The sequence below is a fragment of the Tachysurus fulvidraco genome, chromosome 19, assembly GCF_022655615.1.
Source record: "Tachysurus fulvidraco isolate hzauxx_2018 chromosome 19, HZAU_PFXX_2.0, whole genome shotgun sequence".
Classification (NCBI taxonomy): domain Eukaryota; kingdom Metazoa; phylum Chordata; class Actinopteri; order Siluriformes; family Bagridae; genus Tachysurus; species Tachysurus fulvidraco.
Genome location: NC_062536.1, coordinates 10,915,302 through 10,934,555, shown reverse-complemented (window position 1 = coordinate 10,934,555; position 19,254 = coordinate 10,915,302). Strand labels below are relative to the sequence as shown.

The 19,254-nt window shown below is 38.1% G+C and overlaps 1 protein-coding gene across 2 annotated transcripts in view; it reads right to left on the bottom strand.

The window, feature by feature from the left end:
• rassf3 (Ras association domain family member 3) overlaps positions 1–19,254 on the bottom strand; it is a 47,911-nt gene that overhangs the window by 13,812 nt on the left and 14,845 nt on the right. Inside the window, exon 1 of one of the 2 annotated variants that reach the window (XM_027151929.2) lies at positions 6,745–7,128. The exons of the other annotated variant lie outside the window; for it this stretch is intronic. Coding sequence (XP_027007730.1) covers positions 6,745–6,867 — 123 coding nt within the window. The 5' untranslated portion in view covers positions 6,868–7,128. Of the gene's footprint in view, positions 1–6,744; positions 7,129–19,254 lie in introns of those variants that run through there. 2 annotated transcript variants of the gene reach the window in all.

The window sequence follows — 19,254 nt, the reverse complement described above, 5'->3', positions numbered from 1 at the left end:
GTAAAATAAAACCATGGCGTATAATGAAAGCCCAGAAGCTACGCTTGAGGTCGCTACACATTTATATGAAATGATGCTTAGGTTGTGTGTGTGTCTGTGTGTGATCAGTTTGCATGCTAAAACTTCATCTGGTCTCACTTCTGTAGCGATCATCTCTCGTCTCCATCTGCAACTTAAAAGGCCTGTAGAGACACGGACTACAGGCAACACTTCACCCGTGGAGGTTCCACCTGATGGCGGTAATTACATCCCTGCTTCTAAAAACTGTGTCCAGATGCTACATTAGGCTCTGGAGCTCAGTATATTTACTTGAGAATGCAGCATGAACGCACTAGTACACTGCATGTCCACACAGTTTAAACATCAGTCCTGGTGAATATCAAAACCTTCAAAATCACACGGTTTTAAAACAGATGATATTTGGTGCAAAACAGTTCTGAGGCATGACCTATCAACAGAGATATATGTTAGCACCTTGTTGATTTATAGATGTAATGTAACACGCTTGCACACAACTGACCCGTCATCACACAGCTCATGTGCTCCATGACGCACACGGCTGTTCAGAAAGCAAATTGTGTTCACCTGCAAGCCACATCCAACATCGCAGCCAAACTCAAGTGTGAAAAAAAAAATAGAAATAATAATTAATAAGAATAGTTAAAAATAGAATTACTGGTAATGGGGGATTTCCAGATCCCCAAAACTTTCTTCGAGATCACATTCAGCTAGACTGCTCCAATTAATCAATTGCAAATTAGCTTTTAGCAATAAAAAACATGTAAGGGGAAGTACTTTCTATTTTGTCACAGAACTGTAAACCAGAACTAATAAATAGGATGTTGATTCAAAAAGGGTGGATGACAAACCACCAGCTGGGTTTAGTGGGCTCCACCCAAAGATTTCTGTAAATGTCAACATATGTTCTGCTTTAAACATCATGATTTACATAGCTGGCAGTTCCCTGGCTCTTATTAAGGTGACTATTAAAAATAACTCAGATTTGAACTTTTTAATGAAGATTTCAGAGAGTAAATAGTCCTGCTGTAGTCACCTCATAAATTTCACAAGGGTGTGTCAAGTTACATCTTTGATCCTTCTGTACTTTTTAGTCTGACTGACATTTTCAACAATCTTTCGCTGGATGAAAACCAGGGAGCAAATCCCACAAATACTCATTTCTGTCTAGAAGACATTTTCACATTTCACAGTGTACTGTAAGTTTTCCTAACCACCAGTAATTTAACACACAATCAGCTACATGTCACTGTGAGGAACAAATGGGGTCAGTGTTATAAAAGTACAGATGATTGCTGTGATCCATCACAATAGTGTAGTTTTGTGATAATAATAACAGCTCCATGCTGTCATATCCACCTGCATGATTCACCCTTGCTGTTACATATGCATGTATGCATTTAGAGCAGACTTTTATGAAATGAAATAATTATGAAATAAGACAAAATATTGCCTGAATTCTATGACAGACTGTTGTGCTAACATGTTCTTTACATCTTATGGAGTGATGTGACAAAGATCAAAGATTGTGATCTGAGGTCACATAAACAGAAACGTTGTTCAAATTGAACTAATTTGTGTGAATGTTTCTGTCCATTAGCATGTTTTGTTTATGCTTCTCTGGTGGCTTTTATGTGGTAGCTATTATTATCAGAGAGTTTGCGACAATGTTTAGAGGTTCCGACAATGACTGAAGTTTGTTGTTGGCTGTATTTGGTTGACAGGGCACCAAATGAGCATTACTAATCTTGGGTCATGGGCAAGGAATTATTTTAAAATGTAATTTTTGTTAGAAAAATCATCGATACAAAGAAGGTTTAATCAAATTAAATGAAGCTTTACCATCTCATCACAGTACATTCAAAGACAGATAGAATCCTGTCCTGATTTGATTTAATTTGTGCGTTAGTTAGACTTTAAGCTATTAGCCTTAGACCAGGCCTGCAGCAGCTGATGTGTTTTGGCTGCTGCGCCTCAGGATTAGAGTACAGGATAAACCTGGAAAACAGTCCGGATATGCTACACAATGGATCAGAAGCCCTTACGCAGGAGTTGCTCTGAAGCAAGAAGTCAAAGGGCAGTGTTTGTCCAACGCTTTGGGCAGAGGTGCTATTTTGTGCACTGATTGGTTAACCTCATGCTGACTGAAGGACGGTGATGTAATGCAGAAAGCAGCAGGAGTTGCCTTGTGACTGCTTGTACAGACACACAAAGAGGAGATTAGAGCAAAGTCTGCAACTGAGTGAATCCACCCCAGTGACAGTTACAGATACGACAGATACGAGATGATCATAATGTGATTACAGCTGCTGCCCACAGCTGTTCGAACAGGCGACTGTATTTAATCCAGCAACTATGAACAGTTACTGATTCAATTTCACCGCAGTCAGTACATTGTGTATGGCCATAACATGAAGTGTGAGGTTTTATTTAGGAAAGCTGGGTCAAGAAAACTGGATTTGTAAGCTTTAAGAAATGTCTCTAGGTGATAAAAATAGACTAAACAGGCAGAATGAATGAAAACCTTACTTCATAATATAGAGATCTTTCTTCTCTCATGCTGGTGCCACAATATCCAGCAACAACATAATCTACTGGAAAACCAGGAAGTGTATGTTCTCTTTGTGGTGTGTACAGCACAATTAACATTTCTGCTGGGAATATAAAAATAAAATCTGCCACAGGAAGACGCAGTGCTGACTAAGCATCAACGCAATCTGTTAGTGGAAAGCAGCTGCAGCTGTTCAATTTGGGGAGCTCTGATAATAAAAACATAGAAAACACAACCTTTGGAGCACATGGACAGGTTTATTTACAGAGAGAATTAGTGTAGACTTGAAGTCAAAATAGCTTTCTACTATAACTGTAACTATAACTATACGAGTTTATGCTTTAATATCTAGATTGTGATATTCGGCACAACAACATGGAATTTCATCCTCATAAGGAATAAACATGACAGGGCATGCAATTACAAGAAAAATAATCAGCAACTGCATAGTGTTACGCAACCAGGTCAATAACAACCCAAGGTTGCAACCTAAACATCCAGAATTGAATTTTATCTGTTTAAATTTACATTTAATGTTGTGGAAAGTCCATGATACTTGAATTCCTGTTATCACTTACATTATAGCAGCTGCAGTCATCCCCTAAACAGCATCTCTTTTGTCTCTTTTGACGTTGACAGTTGTATTACAAATTATATTAGATATTATTATTAATTATATTAGAAATTAGAACGTGTAACAGAAAATGTACAGGAACAGCTTAACCTCTGACTACACTACAAAGCCACTGGAGAAATGTTAAAATGTTAATAATCTTAGAGAAACATGACCAGAATCAACAATTACACACATTTTTTGTATATATGGGTTTGGGTATATATATACAGAGTCCATGTATATCACAATAAAAAAAGTAAATGCAAACGTCTAGTACAGTAATAAACGACGTGTTGGACATTAAAATCTACTTGTCATGACCAGCTCTTACTATAATACACAGTTCCTTGCTGATGCCTTTTTAAACACTCACCTCAGCTATTTGCCAGATCATCACTTCTTCAGCCCCCATTTAAATTGACACCACTGTGGTGACAAAACTGGTGAAGCACAGAGCATATCTGTCAGATCTAAATACAGACTCCATACAGCACACACTAACCACAAAACACCTACTTCCAACTTTTCAACAATGGTAAACATGATTAAGTAAGGAAAAACCAACACTATGTTAACACCCGTGTGTGGAAATGTGTTGTGATTCGAGAGGTAATGAAACTGTGGTTTCTTTCGCAGGATGAGGATAGAATGAAGTAACAGGAAGTGAGCTACGATCATTCTTATATAGGAGCTGGCGGTACACAATCCTTCAGACAGAACACACCAAAAAAATTAACTTAAATAAAAAAAAACACTTCTGCCAATACCTGTTTTCAAACACAGTGAATATAGAGAAGCAGAGAAAGATGTGAATATGACTCGAGGTCTGGATGAACTTCTCTCCACTCTGTGACATTTCTCACACAAGACCACTGTGTGGGTGCCATTATGCACTGCCACTAAGCTGCAACAGTCTCACAACTCTCTTTTGACACACGCACACGCCTGTGGAAAAGCCTGTGCAGAGGGCATATTCAAATTACACAAGGACGCACTCTACAGAGTCTTACTAGAAACAAGGACACAGATTGAATCTGTCTGATGAATGCAGCACAGTTGCTGATGAGGGAATGCTGATGTCAGCCAAACTGAACTATGTAAATACACATCAATGGCCTAAAACAGCACTGATGAGAAGAAATAAATGTACTGTTTCAGAAAAGCCAAGAAGTGTAACAAAAAAAAGTTTAAACAGCTGTAAAGAAAATTAAACCGCTTTAACAACTTGAACACTTTCAAATGTTTGTTGTAACACTTTGACAATACGAGTGGTGAAGCATGAAATGTTAGTAATACTAATTTTAAAAAGATGCTTGATGTGGCTTTTCTATCTCAGTAGTACATATTAAAAAAGGAGTTCTCTGGAGGTTAGGAAGTGACCAGAGATAGACATCATCATCACATATACCACAAATTTATTTTTAGGCAAAATTATAAACCGACATGGTTTATTTTTGTTTAAAAATGAGATGTGATGAGACTGAACCCAAATAGGTGTGTCCTAATGGCCCAACCAAAGCCAAGGCTGCCAATAATTGAATCATAGTGAAAATATTGAGAAGTTGGAGTATAACCAAATCACAATGAGTCAGTTCTTTTCTGTGGCTGAAACACAAATGACTTTGTTCTGAGAATAATATGCATGTAAATTCTACTTAATCTACATAAATTCTACTGGTCCATTATTTTCTACTCAAAGTAGTCAGCAAACACAGTGAATAATAAGTGTTCTGGGATTCTGGATCATTTCCAAATGGAAATGCACAGAATCATGGATCTATTACTGGAGATTGTTGCACAGTGCTACCTTTTACCCAAGGACACGATCAGGACGATTCTGTGACAGCTCTGTTCGAACCAATCAACAGTCTGAAATTTTTCTAGCTCCACCCATAAGCCATCTCTCTCTTTATGTAACCAAGAAATTAGAAACTCATGAAGACTTATTTATAAGATTTATGGTCTACGTGTGATAAATATGATAAACATCTCCCTAATTATTGATTATCTTGGTACATTATTATCAGTTTTAGATTGTATTGCAAATCTGCAATACAAGTCGCTTAAACGAGTAATTACTACAGAAAATACGGATGGCACAATACCACTTCATCTTGACCGATACCATTACCGAAACCTTGAGTTTCGGTCGATCCAGTACTGCTTGTTTTAAACTTCTACACTTGGGGGATGTGATGACATCAGACCAGTGCTGTCTCTATTACAAAACGTAACCTAAGGTACCATTAATATAAACCTGTGATGTGATGTACAGCTGACACCAGCTCCAACAAAAATCAGTCAACACCTCAGAGTCTGAGCACTCAATGGCACGATATAAAGGATGAAATCAAATAAAACTATTTAAAGATGCATTAGGACATACAGGATGTGTTCAGCACACATTGTTGAGATTCTTTAAGATGTTGATGTCCTGTTTTACTTGTTTTGTTGGGTAATGCAATCTTGCTTGGATTGGCTTCTGCTTTAGTCCCAAGCTTCTTTAGCTAAAAGCATCTGATAAATGAATAAATGTACCTTCGTAACTTTATTTCTTGTAGCAGTGTCAAAGCTGCTTCAAGTCTGAATGCATCACATCACAACATGTCACAACACCCGGTTGTTGATTATTTAACAATAACTTACGCCATTTTGTTTTATTCCTCTTTCACACCAGCAATTTTCCATGAATAGCTAAGAACAGGCATGCAATAAATGTTATCCTCTCTTTTTGTCTCTCTTAACATAAGATAAGTGTAGCATGTCAGGTTATACAGAAAGCACAAATCCCTCTCGTATACTGAACACCAGCTTTTAAGAACTTTACCATATCGGCAAACACATATTTGTGTTGTGTTTCCTCTAAAGTCCACGTGAATTATCTACCACTATAGAAACGGTAACATATTAAAGTGAGCGCAATCGTACAAACCGGTATTATTATATCGGCTGCTGTTATGGAAAATTAACCAACACCATCTGACCAGTCAGATTAAAATATTTAACATCACTGTGGTATAAAATTCTATTCAATTCAAATTTATTTGTATAGCACTTTTTACAATTGACATCGACTCAAAGCAGCTTTATAGAACATAAACATAGAACAAAATGTTATTATAAAGAATAATATAATCAATTTAACCGGTATATCGTTACAGCGGTATATTGTTAGACTGGTATATTGTTAGACCGGTATATCCTTACAGCCCTGACACATATGAATCATCTAATTTAATAATAAATACATCAATATATCAACGCGAGAAAGGTTTTAAACCACATATAGATGTGCTATGACAGTTTTAAGGCCGTGTTTTTCTAAAGCTCTATAAACAATAAGACAAACGGAGAGAATTAGTCACAGCTAACTTTTAACCGTTACTGTAGCTCATTAGCTAACATGCTAACATGCTAACAACACCGTGTATGATGTAAATAAATAAAAAAGTTAACATTTAAGTTCCCTAACAAAAACAAAGCAGGCCAGCGGGTTGTGTAGCTTTATATGTATCGTGTTAGTTTGTTAAAACAAATAAAACCCTGTTATTAACCTTACCTTAGGATCTGTGAGTTTCCCTGAAGGCTTCTTAAAGAAGGAAGTTCTGGCGGTGAAAAAATACTCCTCACAATCTTCTTCTAAACTGCTGTAACCACTGCTCATCGTGCTAGTCCACGTCATTTGTAAAGAAAAGTCCAACTGTCAGTTTTTTCCCACATTAAACAAACAGACCGCGTATTTAAGGTGAAAAATAAACAGTGTCCATGTTGTAATCCAGCAACTCGGATGAATTCAATAGCAATAAGTAAGAGAGCACCAATACAATAAACTGTTTATTTAAAGCTGTATATGTGTCTCTAACTACATTTCCGAGCGACTTTATTCCCAGGACTTGTCTAACCAGCTGCTCGCTCTCTCTCTGTCCACAGTCATGCTTCTACAGGGCGGTACAGTAGACACGCCCACCGGCTCGCTCTACACGCCCCCTACTGGACACGTAGCGCACTACACAATATATTAATTATGAACATACTTTAAGATATTTAGTTAGTATTTAGTTAGTAATGAGTGGGAACAGCAATCTTCTGCTTTCGTTTATTTATTTTTTTGTAGGTTAACTACAGAGAGTTTGGTGACCAAAATAATTTTGCGAGTTTTAGCATTAAATCATCTTTTCTGCCAAAATTGCATATTACAATAAAGTATTTCAACTACTTACTAAATTACTATGAATAATAATACTAGTCATAATGATAATAATAGTCATAATAATAATAATAATAATAATAATAATAATAATAATAATAATAATAATAATAATATAATGTTGACCCCTGCATTAAGAAATCATAAATATACTTTTACAAAAAGAATGCTGAAATATTTGTTTAGGCTGTATAAGGATCCGGTGTATAAACACAGCAGTAAACATACTGCTTCTACATAACAATGTCATATTAAGGACACTTGCCTATTAAAATTTTTAGGAGTGTAACACCTAAAAAAAAAGTCAATTTGGAGACATATTGTTGATCAGGCAAGGAAAATCTGTAGCTTTTAGAACCATAGTAGATTTACAATAAAATGTAAAATTTGACAATGTGCCTGAAAGTAGCAGAATAAAAACCTACAGTACTGTATGTGGAAATACCTGCATGTTTTGTAGGATGAGCTATAATTTAAATAATCTATGATGAAAAACACCTCATAATTCACCAGTGAGTGGTAAATAGCATTCCTGGAACAGGCTTTGTAGTCATGGTGGCACTAATGAATGGGCACGCTCAACCAGGTTTATTAGCCTTCTGCCCTTTTCAGGTCGAAAGAACAAAGCTAGAGCTGACCGCTGGGCGTCTCTTCCTGGGGTGATACCTAGAGGAGGTTTCATATGCATGCTGGTGCTCCTTAGCACAAATTACAAATTACAAACCGTGTTTATCCCTGTGGTTCTCAGGATGATTTTAGGTCTGGTTTGGAATGAGATTCATGAGTAAACCGCTCATTTATTTTGGGTTAGCTGCTGATGGCAGACTCCGCAGAAACAGTTGGAACCTCCTTGTTTTTGATTCATATTAGGGGAAAGACATGTTGTAATGTTAATGTATGATTGTATCTTTCAGGATTAATGGGGTGACCTGCTCTGCAGAAAATACCATCATCTTCAGACCGAGCACTTCAGGCTGTCTCGTGTTTGTTTAATAAAAAACACTGTGCAAATGAAGCCAGAGAACCCTGGACTCACTCCAGTCCATCACAACAGAGGTTATGATCTAAATGGCATTCAGGCTTTCTTTTTTTTGTGCTTCTTCCAATAGCCTTTCCTTCACTTTTTATTTAAAATGCACACTTTGTAATTGCTAGAGTGGCTTGAGTTAACTGCAACACCAAAACACATTACAAACACTTTATAAATTCAGAGTGACAATATAAAAGAAATGCAGCGGTATATGAGAGCAATACATGAAATATGAGTTATGCAGGATGAGACTGATTTTTCTGTCTAAGTTCCTTTGCTTATTGTTCAGTAAATGCACTGATTTCAATATTTCAGGCTTTAGAAAAGAATGAGAAAAAAGCTTTGGAGAACCGCAACACACTCTATATTTGACTCAATGCTTCTTTGTTTGTGTTTAGAACAGAGTTGAATTTGTGACATTGTCCATTGTTAGAATTAAATATTGTTAGTATTTGCAAAGGTCTATGGTTAATTCTTCAGAGTCATATTTAAAGTCAGTGACATGTGTGGGTATTTATAAAGAGCAATTATAAAGTTGCATGTGTTCAGAGGTGGTTTTGAGGTTTGAGAGTCTGGCAGTTTTTTATTTATGTGAGGGTGAATTGGATGAGTTTTTTAATTGCATCTAAACAGAAACATTAAAATTTAAAACCAAAAGAATCAAGGTATAGTTTCAAGTTTGAAAATCATATCATATTATAGCAGATCATATTTTTTCTTAGTTTTGAAATGTAACGTAACATAAAAGCGGGATACACTTTTCACACAATTTATTTATTAATGAAAATATTTCATTATTAACTCCTCACTATGCACATATTCATATAAATTCAACAATGAAAATGCAGCCTGGTTAGAAATGAGGTTCTTCACCTCTTGCTCATATGACAATTTGTCATGTTCTGAATTCAATCATGTGTAAAAGTATAGTAACCCACAGTATAATAGCCCACCAGCATACAGAAGCTGGTTACTCATGCTGCTAGATACGCAGCAAAACTACAGGTCAAATGCAGGCAACATCTGTAATGGATAAGGGCCAAAACTAACCATAACCCACAAACAGCAGCTTTCAAGAGTTTTGTGAAAGGACAGAGCTTTTTAAAACCCATGAGCATGAAGAAGGCTTAAAAATAACAGCACAAAAAGAACAGCCAAACCAAAGCGGCCCCCAGCTCTTTCATGGTTATTCATACTGTCCACTTGGACATTTATATCATTATATCATATGCATATCATTAACATTCCTTCCATTTTTAAATATATACTGAGGGTGGTATGTACATTACATATACTGTATTACATTTATATAAAAATGGAAACAAATGTAAGATGTTCTATGTGCCTTAATCGGCTTTAAATAAAAATAAGTTAAAGACAAGTGAAAAGAAAAGCAGAAGCTCAAATATCAAGCAGACAGAGTGCGTGTGAAAAGGATGTCTCACTCAGCGTCCAACAATTTCCCGGTTGCTAAAACAATAGGATCTGGGAAAGTGTGTGTGTATGTGTGTGTGTGTGTGTGTGTGTGTGTGTGTGTGTGTGTGTGTGTGTGTGTGTGTGTGTGTGTGTGTGTGTGTGTGTGTGTGTGAGAGAGAGAGAGAGAGAGAGAGAGAGAGAGAGAGAGAGAGAGAGAGAGAGAGAGAGAGAGAGAGAAAGAGGGGAGGAGAGACAGGTGAGTGTCCTGTGGCCACTAGCCTTTTTGGCCAGAAGCCATGGCCTTCGTTACACATTAGCAACATTCCTTTGCTGGGAAGAGTGAATAATGGTATATAACCTTTCAGCCACTGAGTGCTTACACACATTTTAAAGGAAAAGTCATTATGCCAAATCAATTTCCTCAGTACTCTGCAAAAAAGAAACACCCATTTACACAGAGCTTTCAGCACAGTTTCACTCTTGGGTGGGATTCAGATGCGCTACATAAATTCTCTATCGTCTAAGAGAGAAAACGTGATATACAGGAATCAAAGCTAATTAAACCCAATCATATTTTGAGACAGTTCTATCAAGGCCAAGATCCATCAAAATAGAATCATAGCATCTTGCAACTTGCAACCACAATCCTTATTACAACCCTGAAATTTTGTTTCCAGCTCACAATTTCATGATTCAAGTAACATTATAATTCCAAAGCAAATAATTATGATTGCTCATTAGATTTAAGGGTACAAGCCTTAAAGCCCTAATGGTTACAAGACATAAAGGTTGAATAGTCTGTGTCATAAGATAAAAAGATTCAACCTTTATATAGGAAAAAATTTAAATAATAATATCTCTGCTATCCTGCCTTGATGCCTGATGATGCCTGAGATAGGCACAGGCTCCCCGTGACCCGAGGTAGTTCGGATAAAGCGGTAGAATATGAGTGAGTGAGTGAGTGAGTGATATCTCTGCTGTGCCTGTGAAATCTTCCTGCACGCGACCCTCATTCATTTTAAAAGCATTCACATATCTATCAGCCAAAGGAAGAGGTGACAGTGACAGAGAAAGATACAGGAGCCCATCAAAGTTTCTCCAAACACAAAATCACAGCTTCAAACTCTGAAGTTTCTGATGACTAAATATACCCAGACAGTCCCTAAAGACTAAATAGCAGGTAACTACACCACACAAAAGAAGCCTGGGACAAGTTCCATCTTGCTTTTTGGTGGATCCACGGAGGATCAGTGGGTTTTAACAGTCTTTATAACTACCTGTCTGTCGGTCACTGCTCTGTAATCAAAAGCCTGTGTAATGTTCTGAAGGTCACACTGTCTGCACATAGAGGAAGCAAAAGCATACCTCAGTTTGGATCTTGGTTTTTAAGGGGAAAAAAGGTGAACTGAGACATTTAAGGCATTTGACAAATGAGGTATTTTTTCCAGTGCAGGTGCACTTTATAAACACGTGGATTTGTAGGAAACTTTACAGATTAACCACCTAATCTCAGCCATGATTTGCCTTTGCATGGAAGGGAAGGATGAAGATTTAGTATAATAATGGATTGTGCTTGCAAATGTGACAAAAGAGAAGTTAGTTCCATATTCTGAAACCATTTATGGTACTGTTATTTTGTAAAAGTGAATTCCCTGCAAACATCTAGAGACACATGGACAGTTTGGACACCATTTTCAACTAAATAGAAATACAGGACACCCAAAGACATCATTTAATACACTAAATTAAAGCACTGTCTCCTCTACTGTATGCAGATCATGTATAATTATATTGTTAGCTCAGTTTTACAGACCTATGTCCTATAGAAAACATGGACTATCTATATTTTCATAACACAATTATCAAAAGCAAGTTAAATAACTTATTAATAAGCATTAATATGCATATTATATAATGAAAAATCATTATCATTAAAATAAAATGAAATTTTTCATTTTTAAAAACTCAGCTCAGTAGTTTTCAGTATTGAGTGCCCTGAACTTTGGTTTCAGCTTTGAATATTAAACATTATACTGGTACAGTAAATACTGGTATGTAATTTGCTTTATGGTAGCTTCTTATGCATGTTCACTGTTACAATTCACATCTTCTAACAATAAAAGATTCACAGATTTTCCAGTAGTAAAAATGCTGTAAAATGGAATTGCACATCTTTACAATCATTTTAATGAAAACCTGATGAAGCAGTATGCAGAGTGCAAAACAACAAAACAGCCCTGTGGTTTATTATATGAATACCTAAAAAACCCACATTCTCTGAAGAGGGAGGTCTGTGGTTCCCTCCACTGGGATATGTTCTATTGATGATCACATTAATACTTTCCTTAAGTATTAAAGTGAGGAGGTAAATGAAAGGTGAACAATCTTAAATTGTTTCACCATTTAGCATTTCTTAGGTTAACAGAGCTGTTTTTAAAAAAAAACAAGAGGTACAGGATAACATGCCCAAAGCCAAACCTACTGCTGAGCTTTTCTACTTTTTGGGGCTGAAACATTCAGAGTGTGGTCAAAGCTGGAAGCAATTAACCGCGTTCCCTTCTTCACACGTTGTGAGTGAAGTTAAATTTCCATGGAAAAGTAGTTTATTATTGTGTGATCTATGAGTAGCTACATCAACATTCAACTGTCTTGACTCAGTTGTTTCACTTCTTCTGTGTTTGTACTAGGACTTTTTTACTTACAGTACCATTGTGTGTTCATTACACTTGATGCAAAATCAATACATGGAGCTAAAAGGTTGTGGGTTCGAGTCTCGGGCTGGCCACGACTGATGTGCCCTTGAGCAAGGCACCGAATCCCCCCAACTGCTCCCCGGGTGCTGCAGCATAAATGGCTGCCCACTGCTCTTGGTGTGTGTTCACAGTGTGTGTGTTCACTGCTGTGTGTGTGCACTTTAGATGGGTTAAATGCAGAGAACAAATTCTGAGTATGGGTCACCGTACTTAGCCGTATGTCACGTCACTAAAACAAAGAAAACCTGTGCTGGGCAACGGTGAGTGCAGCGTGCCGCACCTCTGTGGCTTTATTGTGACAAGAAAACAAGAAGGCAGGATTAATCCTGAGGACTTTCAGACATTCTGTGACCTAAAACAAAATCTTCCTGCTTATGCTTCTAAAGAAATGAGCACTGCTAAAATCATGTGGGTTCAGGGTGAGTTATGGACAAGTCCATGACCTCCGGTGATGTGGAAGGATAAATATATCTAGGCATGCCAGAGGGGTCATTTAAAGCTGAGTAACTAGGTTTCCTTGTTGAAGAATGTGATGGGCAACTTTCCCATCCCCGAACAAACCAAAAACCATAAAACATCAGAAGGCCTTGAAAATGAATAGAGAAGTGAGACATGCTCATCTTGTTTTACATTTAAACTAATCTGTAAAATGATTTTACTATCAAAGGAGCAATCGTACATTTTAATTAATCTCATCTTGTCTTTTATATCCAGATTCACAGATCTATGTTTATTGATTTATCCTTCTTATTGCACCTATAATTCTTTATATTTTTACTTCTCACTACAAGGAACAGTCGTAAAACACATTTCACTACATGGCCTACATGTATGTTTATGTATGTGACAAATAAAATTAGAATTTGAATCAGATTTTTGATCTTTCTGCTGAAGGTGAGCTGGACTGCACCACTCAGATAGTGACAATGTGACATTTTCTTCTTTTATATTCTCTAAAGCTACAGACTCTGTTGAACTAAATACATAAACTGTGCTTTTCTTATGTGTATATTCTAATCACAAATAGAGTCCAATCATATCTAGCCAATCATATTATCAGAAGAAACACTCAGTTTTGGTCAAAACCAGATTTTAGGCAGTTCTCATGCAAATTTAGCTCTAGCAAACTCAAACAGGTTTTTCTGCACAGCCATGCATATTTACAAGCTTTTTCATCTTAACACATCCTACACCCTCAATAGATGCCGCTTATCCCAGGTGTTCTATGTTTTTAGCTAAAGTTGCAGGTTTCGGCTGGGGGAGGAGCGTAGCTGGCTTCTGGGTCTGAAAAAATGCAAGGAGGGAGAGAGAGAGAGAGAGAGAGAGAGAGAGAGAGAGAGAGAGAGAGAGAGAGAGAGAGAGAGAGAGAGAGAGAGAGAGAGACTTCTATTTCATGGCAATATATTTAAATTAAGATATCTTTGAAAAGATCCAGAAACACTTAAATTGTGCAAATGCCACCTTTATGCCCCAAAACTTATCCATCGTTCACAGCTGTGCCTAGACAAAGGGGATCTGTCTTATCTGTCTTACCAAGGCTCATTATCAAGCTCCATCAACAGAGTAGGTGTTAAAGAACTATCCTAAGGGAAGAAAGACAGAACCAGCTTAAATAAGAGCTCCAGTCAGAACATAGCCATATCACCAAGGCCAATTATATTTTACATCTCTCAGTATTATAAAAAAAATCTTAAAAAAAAATACACTGACGTCCGTTTAACACATTATAGGTCATGAAAGGGGTGACAGCGAGGACAAGCTGGGGACAATTTACTGCCAACTTCCAGATCTAATAATGACCAAAGCCTAACAATATTAGTCTAATCAAATCAGTCTGACTCACATAAACCTAGTTACAGTGAACAAAAGCTAAATCAAATACAGCCTCTACCCAAACAAATAAACATGCAAAAGCAAATCACACACATTGATAAAACATATGCACACACACACACATGCACACACACACAACCCACACACATACACTTTAAAATACCTGACATTTAACTGATGCAGACTACAATAATCCTACACAGATCCTACACAAACAAATTTTAAAACAAGCTTTTCACAGCATGAATTCACTCCACTTACATTATGCAGTGCCACATTTAGAGTATTTGTATAGACAGTTCAAGCACAAAATATTTTTCTTTTGTTAAAACATTCAATTGTTCTGTTCACAAAATCATGTTTGGGTGTTTGTTTGTTGTTCTGTGCCTGAAAACATTCATTACACATGATGGCATCATCACTTGTCAATCACTTGTCTTACCAGTTTAGAGTTTCTCCAGCATTATCCAACAACATGTATACACAAACACACACATAGAGCTACACAATATGAAAGCTATTACTTCTCTGTTCAGCTCAGTTACATAACAGTGTGGTTGTGGTAGGCACAGTTATGCAGCCAGGTTCCAACAGCCTTCCAGAAAATTGCATTTTTAAAGAAAGATGAAATTCTCACCAAGATCAAACTCCTATCCTCCTGTAAATTGTGTCCTAAGCCGGGACTAGGAGGAACGTTCCATTCTTTCAGTTCACCAACCCACAGAAAAGCTCTTTAAGCTCATGCCAGTGTGGCAAACCCTCTTTAGTTCCTAAGCGTGTAATTTCAAGCTTGCTTGGATTTTCACTCTTTTTTAAATGTTTAGCAGTTATGTAATGCACTTTAATACAGATATACGGCATACAGTATGTACAGGCCAAAACATTTTACCCTGATGAGGGATGTTAGCCGAGCTTGTCTGTTGGGGATGGAAAAAATACTCACTTGTGTGTGTGTGTGTGTATGTGTGTGTGTGTGTGTGTGTGTGTGTGTGTGTGTGTGTGTGTGTGTGTGTGTGTGTGTGTGTGTGTATACATGTGTGTACCTGTACACATGGTTTGCCAGGCCCAGACTCCATTCTGCATCCTGTGCATGTTTCCTGATGGGAAACTCTCTCTTTCCTACACATCTGTCTGTGTTCTTATCCTCTGGATCAGTCACATTTCTGACTTTCTGGGGCTTTTCAGAAACCTAGCCACCACTATGTCTCTCGGCACAGTGAAAATCTGGTTCTCACAAACTATGAGTTTGAACCCACTGAAATATTTGTTTAAAGTTCCAGTGCATCTTATTAATCATGAATTATGCATCCATGGTTAACTTAACGCACATACAAACAAGTGAATATATAACTTTCTAATAACATACTTTTAAAATATATACATTTGACAGCATATGTGCAATATTAAAAAATGTCAATGAACTCTTGATAAAAATTCTTCCGTATTTTACACCTCACTTAATTTGTTTAATTACATTTGATTAGGCACCAGTTACTATGGTGGAAAACAGAATTAACCAATCAGGATCATGCATTTTCCCATCATCTTTTAAAAGATGATCTTTTAACTAGACTCTGGGTTCAGTGATATTGATGTGACAGCTGATGAAATAGTACTGAAACAAGTGTCAGCAATGCGGGGATAAAAACAGGCCCAAATGCAGGATAACATAAAAATAAACAGGTTTATTAAAAAAATAAACACAAAACAGGAACAAAGACATGACAAGACTTGACACGAGACGAGGATTCCACGGTGCCATAGGCTACGTGGCACAGTTAGGTGAGGCAGGTGGTGGGAGCAAGGCACAAGGAGAGGCTGGTGGGGGGAGCAAGGCACATGGAGAGGCAGATGGGGGAAGCAAGGCACACAGAGAGGCAGGTGGGGGGAGCAAGGCACACGAAGAGGCAGATGGGGGGAGCAAGGCACACGGCGGCACAGCCAGAGAGGGCTGAGCGACGTCCACCGCCGAGCCAAAGGGCCGAGCAACGTCCACTGCCGAGCCGAAGGGCCGAGCGTCGTCTGCCGCCAAGCCAAAGGGCCGAGCACAACCTCCGACACACCGCAAAAAGACCCACGTCTCGAAAACCAGAATGGGAGGGAGGGTGGGAAAAAATATTCTTGGGGCAAAATATCGGCCTGCAACACCCCGAAGGACAGGAAGTGGGGCGGCGTCCTCCACAGAAAACCAGGAAGTGAAGAAACATCCCCCACCGGAACAGGTGCGGGGCGATGTCACGGGACACCGGAAAAAATCCCAAAGCAAAAACCAAGCTGTTGACATACTCCGCAGGCAGGAAGTGAGGCGGTGTCCTCCTCGGGGAAACCAGAAGAGGAGCAGCGTCCCTCAATGTAACAAATGATGTTACACAAAAAAAACAAAAGTCCAGGGAAAAACAGGGTAAAAAACAGTCTGGAAAAAAATGCTGTACACACAGAGCCGGTCCAGGCTGACGCTATCCTGTTGGGTCTGAGTCTGGCGGAATGCTTCTGTCAGCGATGTGGGGATGAAACAGACCCAAATGCACGACGGCTAAGATAAACTGGATTCATTAATTTAAAAAACACAAAACAGGGACAAAGACACGACACAAGGCGCAACAAGAGACGAGCCCAAGGTCGACACCAAGAATGAGGATTCTGCGCCGCCACTGGCAACACGGCACTGTTAAATACACAAGACAATTAACACATAAGGAACAGGTGTACAGAGGTGGGGAGGCCAAGGGCAGGGCAGACACGTGACACGGAACATAAACAAATGCACATGGCACAAGTCCGGGCTGGATCCTTTCAACAGGAGTATTTTATCTCCTATGCATATTAAAGTTATTAATTATGGCAAGAATTATAGGTGGTAGATTGTCATATGGCAAATTCTGTACATCTTCACCACTTCCACTACTGTTTGGCATCCACCTAAAACTATTTTCTCATCCCTACCTGATACATGAATTCCTTGCTTCATCACTGCATTACTGTTTATGGAGTTTTTTTTAGTTCACCAAGATTAGAGAAGGGTGTTGTTGGTTGAGATTAGGTTACAGGTTCAGAATGAGTTGTGCACCAATGATACGTTAAAAACATTTTCAGAAACCTATTGGTTTTGATGTTTGGAATTTTTGACAGTCTCAAGTTTCATACGCAAAAGAAATGATTCAAAATGAAACAAACAACCACTTCTTTGGAGGACGATCCTGAGTATCTGTGTACTGTACGCACTGCCAAAAAGTCACAACAAGAAGTGTTAGAAATTCTCTGCCTCTGTTTGTCCATAATTATAAGGACACAGACAGCTGAATCCTCCCCCTGTACTGATACAAATGTCCCAAAGCAAGCACCACACCCATATTCAATCCTAATTTACAAACTAACTCACTGTACTTAGACACCCAAAATAAAATGAAATATATATTACCAGATACTACAAATGTACATAAATATTATAATCTGTATCCAAGATTCTTTTACAGTCAACCAATTATAAAGAAAAAGTCTGGTCACAACAAACATATATTAATTTCATGTGCATTAGTACAATATATTTTGCACACAAAGATCCCTTTCATCAGAACTGGTTTACGGGCCTGCAACACCCCCAAACGTACACTGGTTTAGTGTAAATATTACACATACCACACTTCGGTTATTTACAGACAGAGAGACTGGGATACTTTTTACAAACTGGCAGCTAACATTCACCAAGCACTCACTTAGCCACAATCACTATAAGTCTGTATCACATGAGTGTGCATGGCATGGTTAGAGGGCGTCTTAAACACTGCAGGTCTTTCATCTAGTTTATATGAGCCAGAACAAGATGGGCTGCTGTTTTTCAGCCTCTTCCTGCAATTTCCTGCTCCTAAAAAATAACTATTGCTTTTGTAGTTTAATCAGGTGAAATATCTATTGAAGCGTTGCATGTGTGTGTGTCTGTGTGTATGTATGTGTGTGTGTGTGTGTGTGTGTGTGTGTGTGTGTGTGTGTGTGTGTGTGTGTGTGTGTGTGTGTGTGTGTGTGTGTGTGTGTGTGTGTGTGTGTGTGTGTGTGTGTGTGTGCGTGTGTGTGTCTGTTTGTGTGTGTGTGTGTGCGTGTGTCTGTGTGTGTGTGTGTGTGTGTGTGTGTCTGTGTGTATGTGTATGTGTCTGTGTGTGTGTGTGTCTGTGTGTATGTGTGTGTGTCTGTGTGTGTGTGTGCGTGTGTGTCTGTGTGTGTCTGTGTGTGTCTGTGTGTGTGTGTGTGTGTATGTGCGTGTGAGTGTGTGTGTGTGTGTGTGTGTGTGTGTGTATACGTCTGTGTGCGTGTGTCTGTGTCTGTGTGTCTGTGTGTGTGTGTCTGTGTGTGTGTGTGTGTGTGCGCGTGTGTGTGTTTGCAACACAAAATAACAGATAATCACAATACACAATACAGAGATAATTGTATGGTCAAAATGGTTGGGGATTAATCATGGCTTCTACACATCCTCAAAATAAAGAGCATTAATAATATAGATAGTGACAAAGATGACATACTAATGGTTTTCTGTAGCATCAATACATTTTTACTAATTAGAGTTCAAATAATAGCTACAATACACTACATTAATCTAAGACTGTCAATTGTAATGTAATAAAATGTTATAAAGAAAATACAGAAACTCTATGAGCTGATGTATGTAGAGAAGGCAGTAAAATGAATTCATTGCGCTTTGGCTCCCTCTTGTGCTTGTTACAACCCCAGTAGTACAGATTTATTGTTTTAAACTGTTGATGTTAAACAGTGATGAACATTATAGTTATGTTGGCTTTGTAGAAGCCAGCATTCTGATTTCCGTTATAAGCTTATTATTAT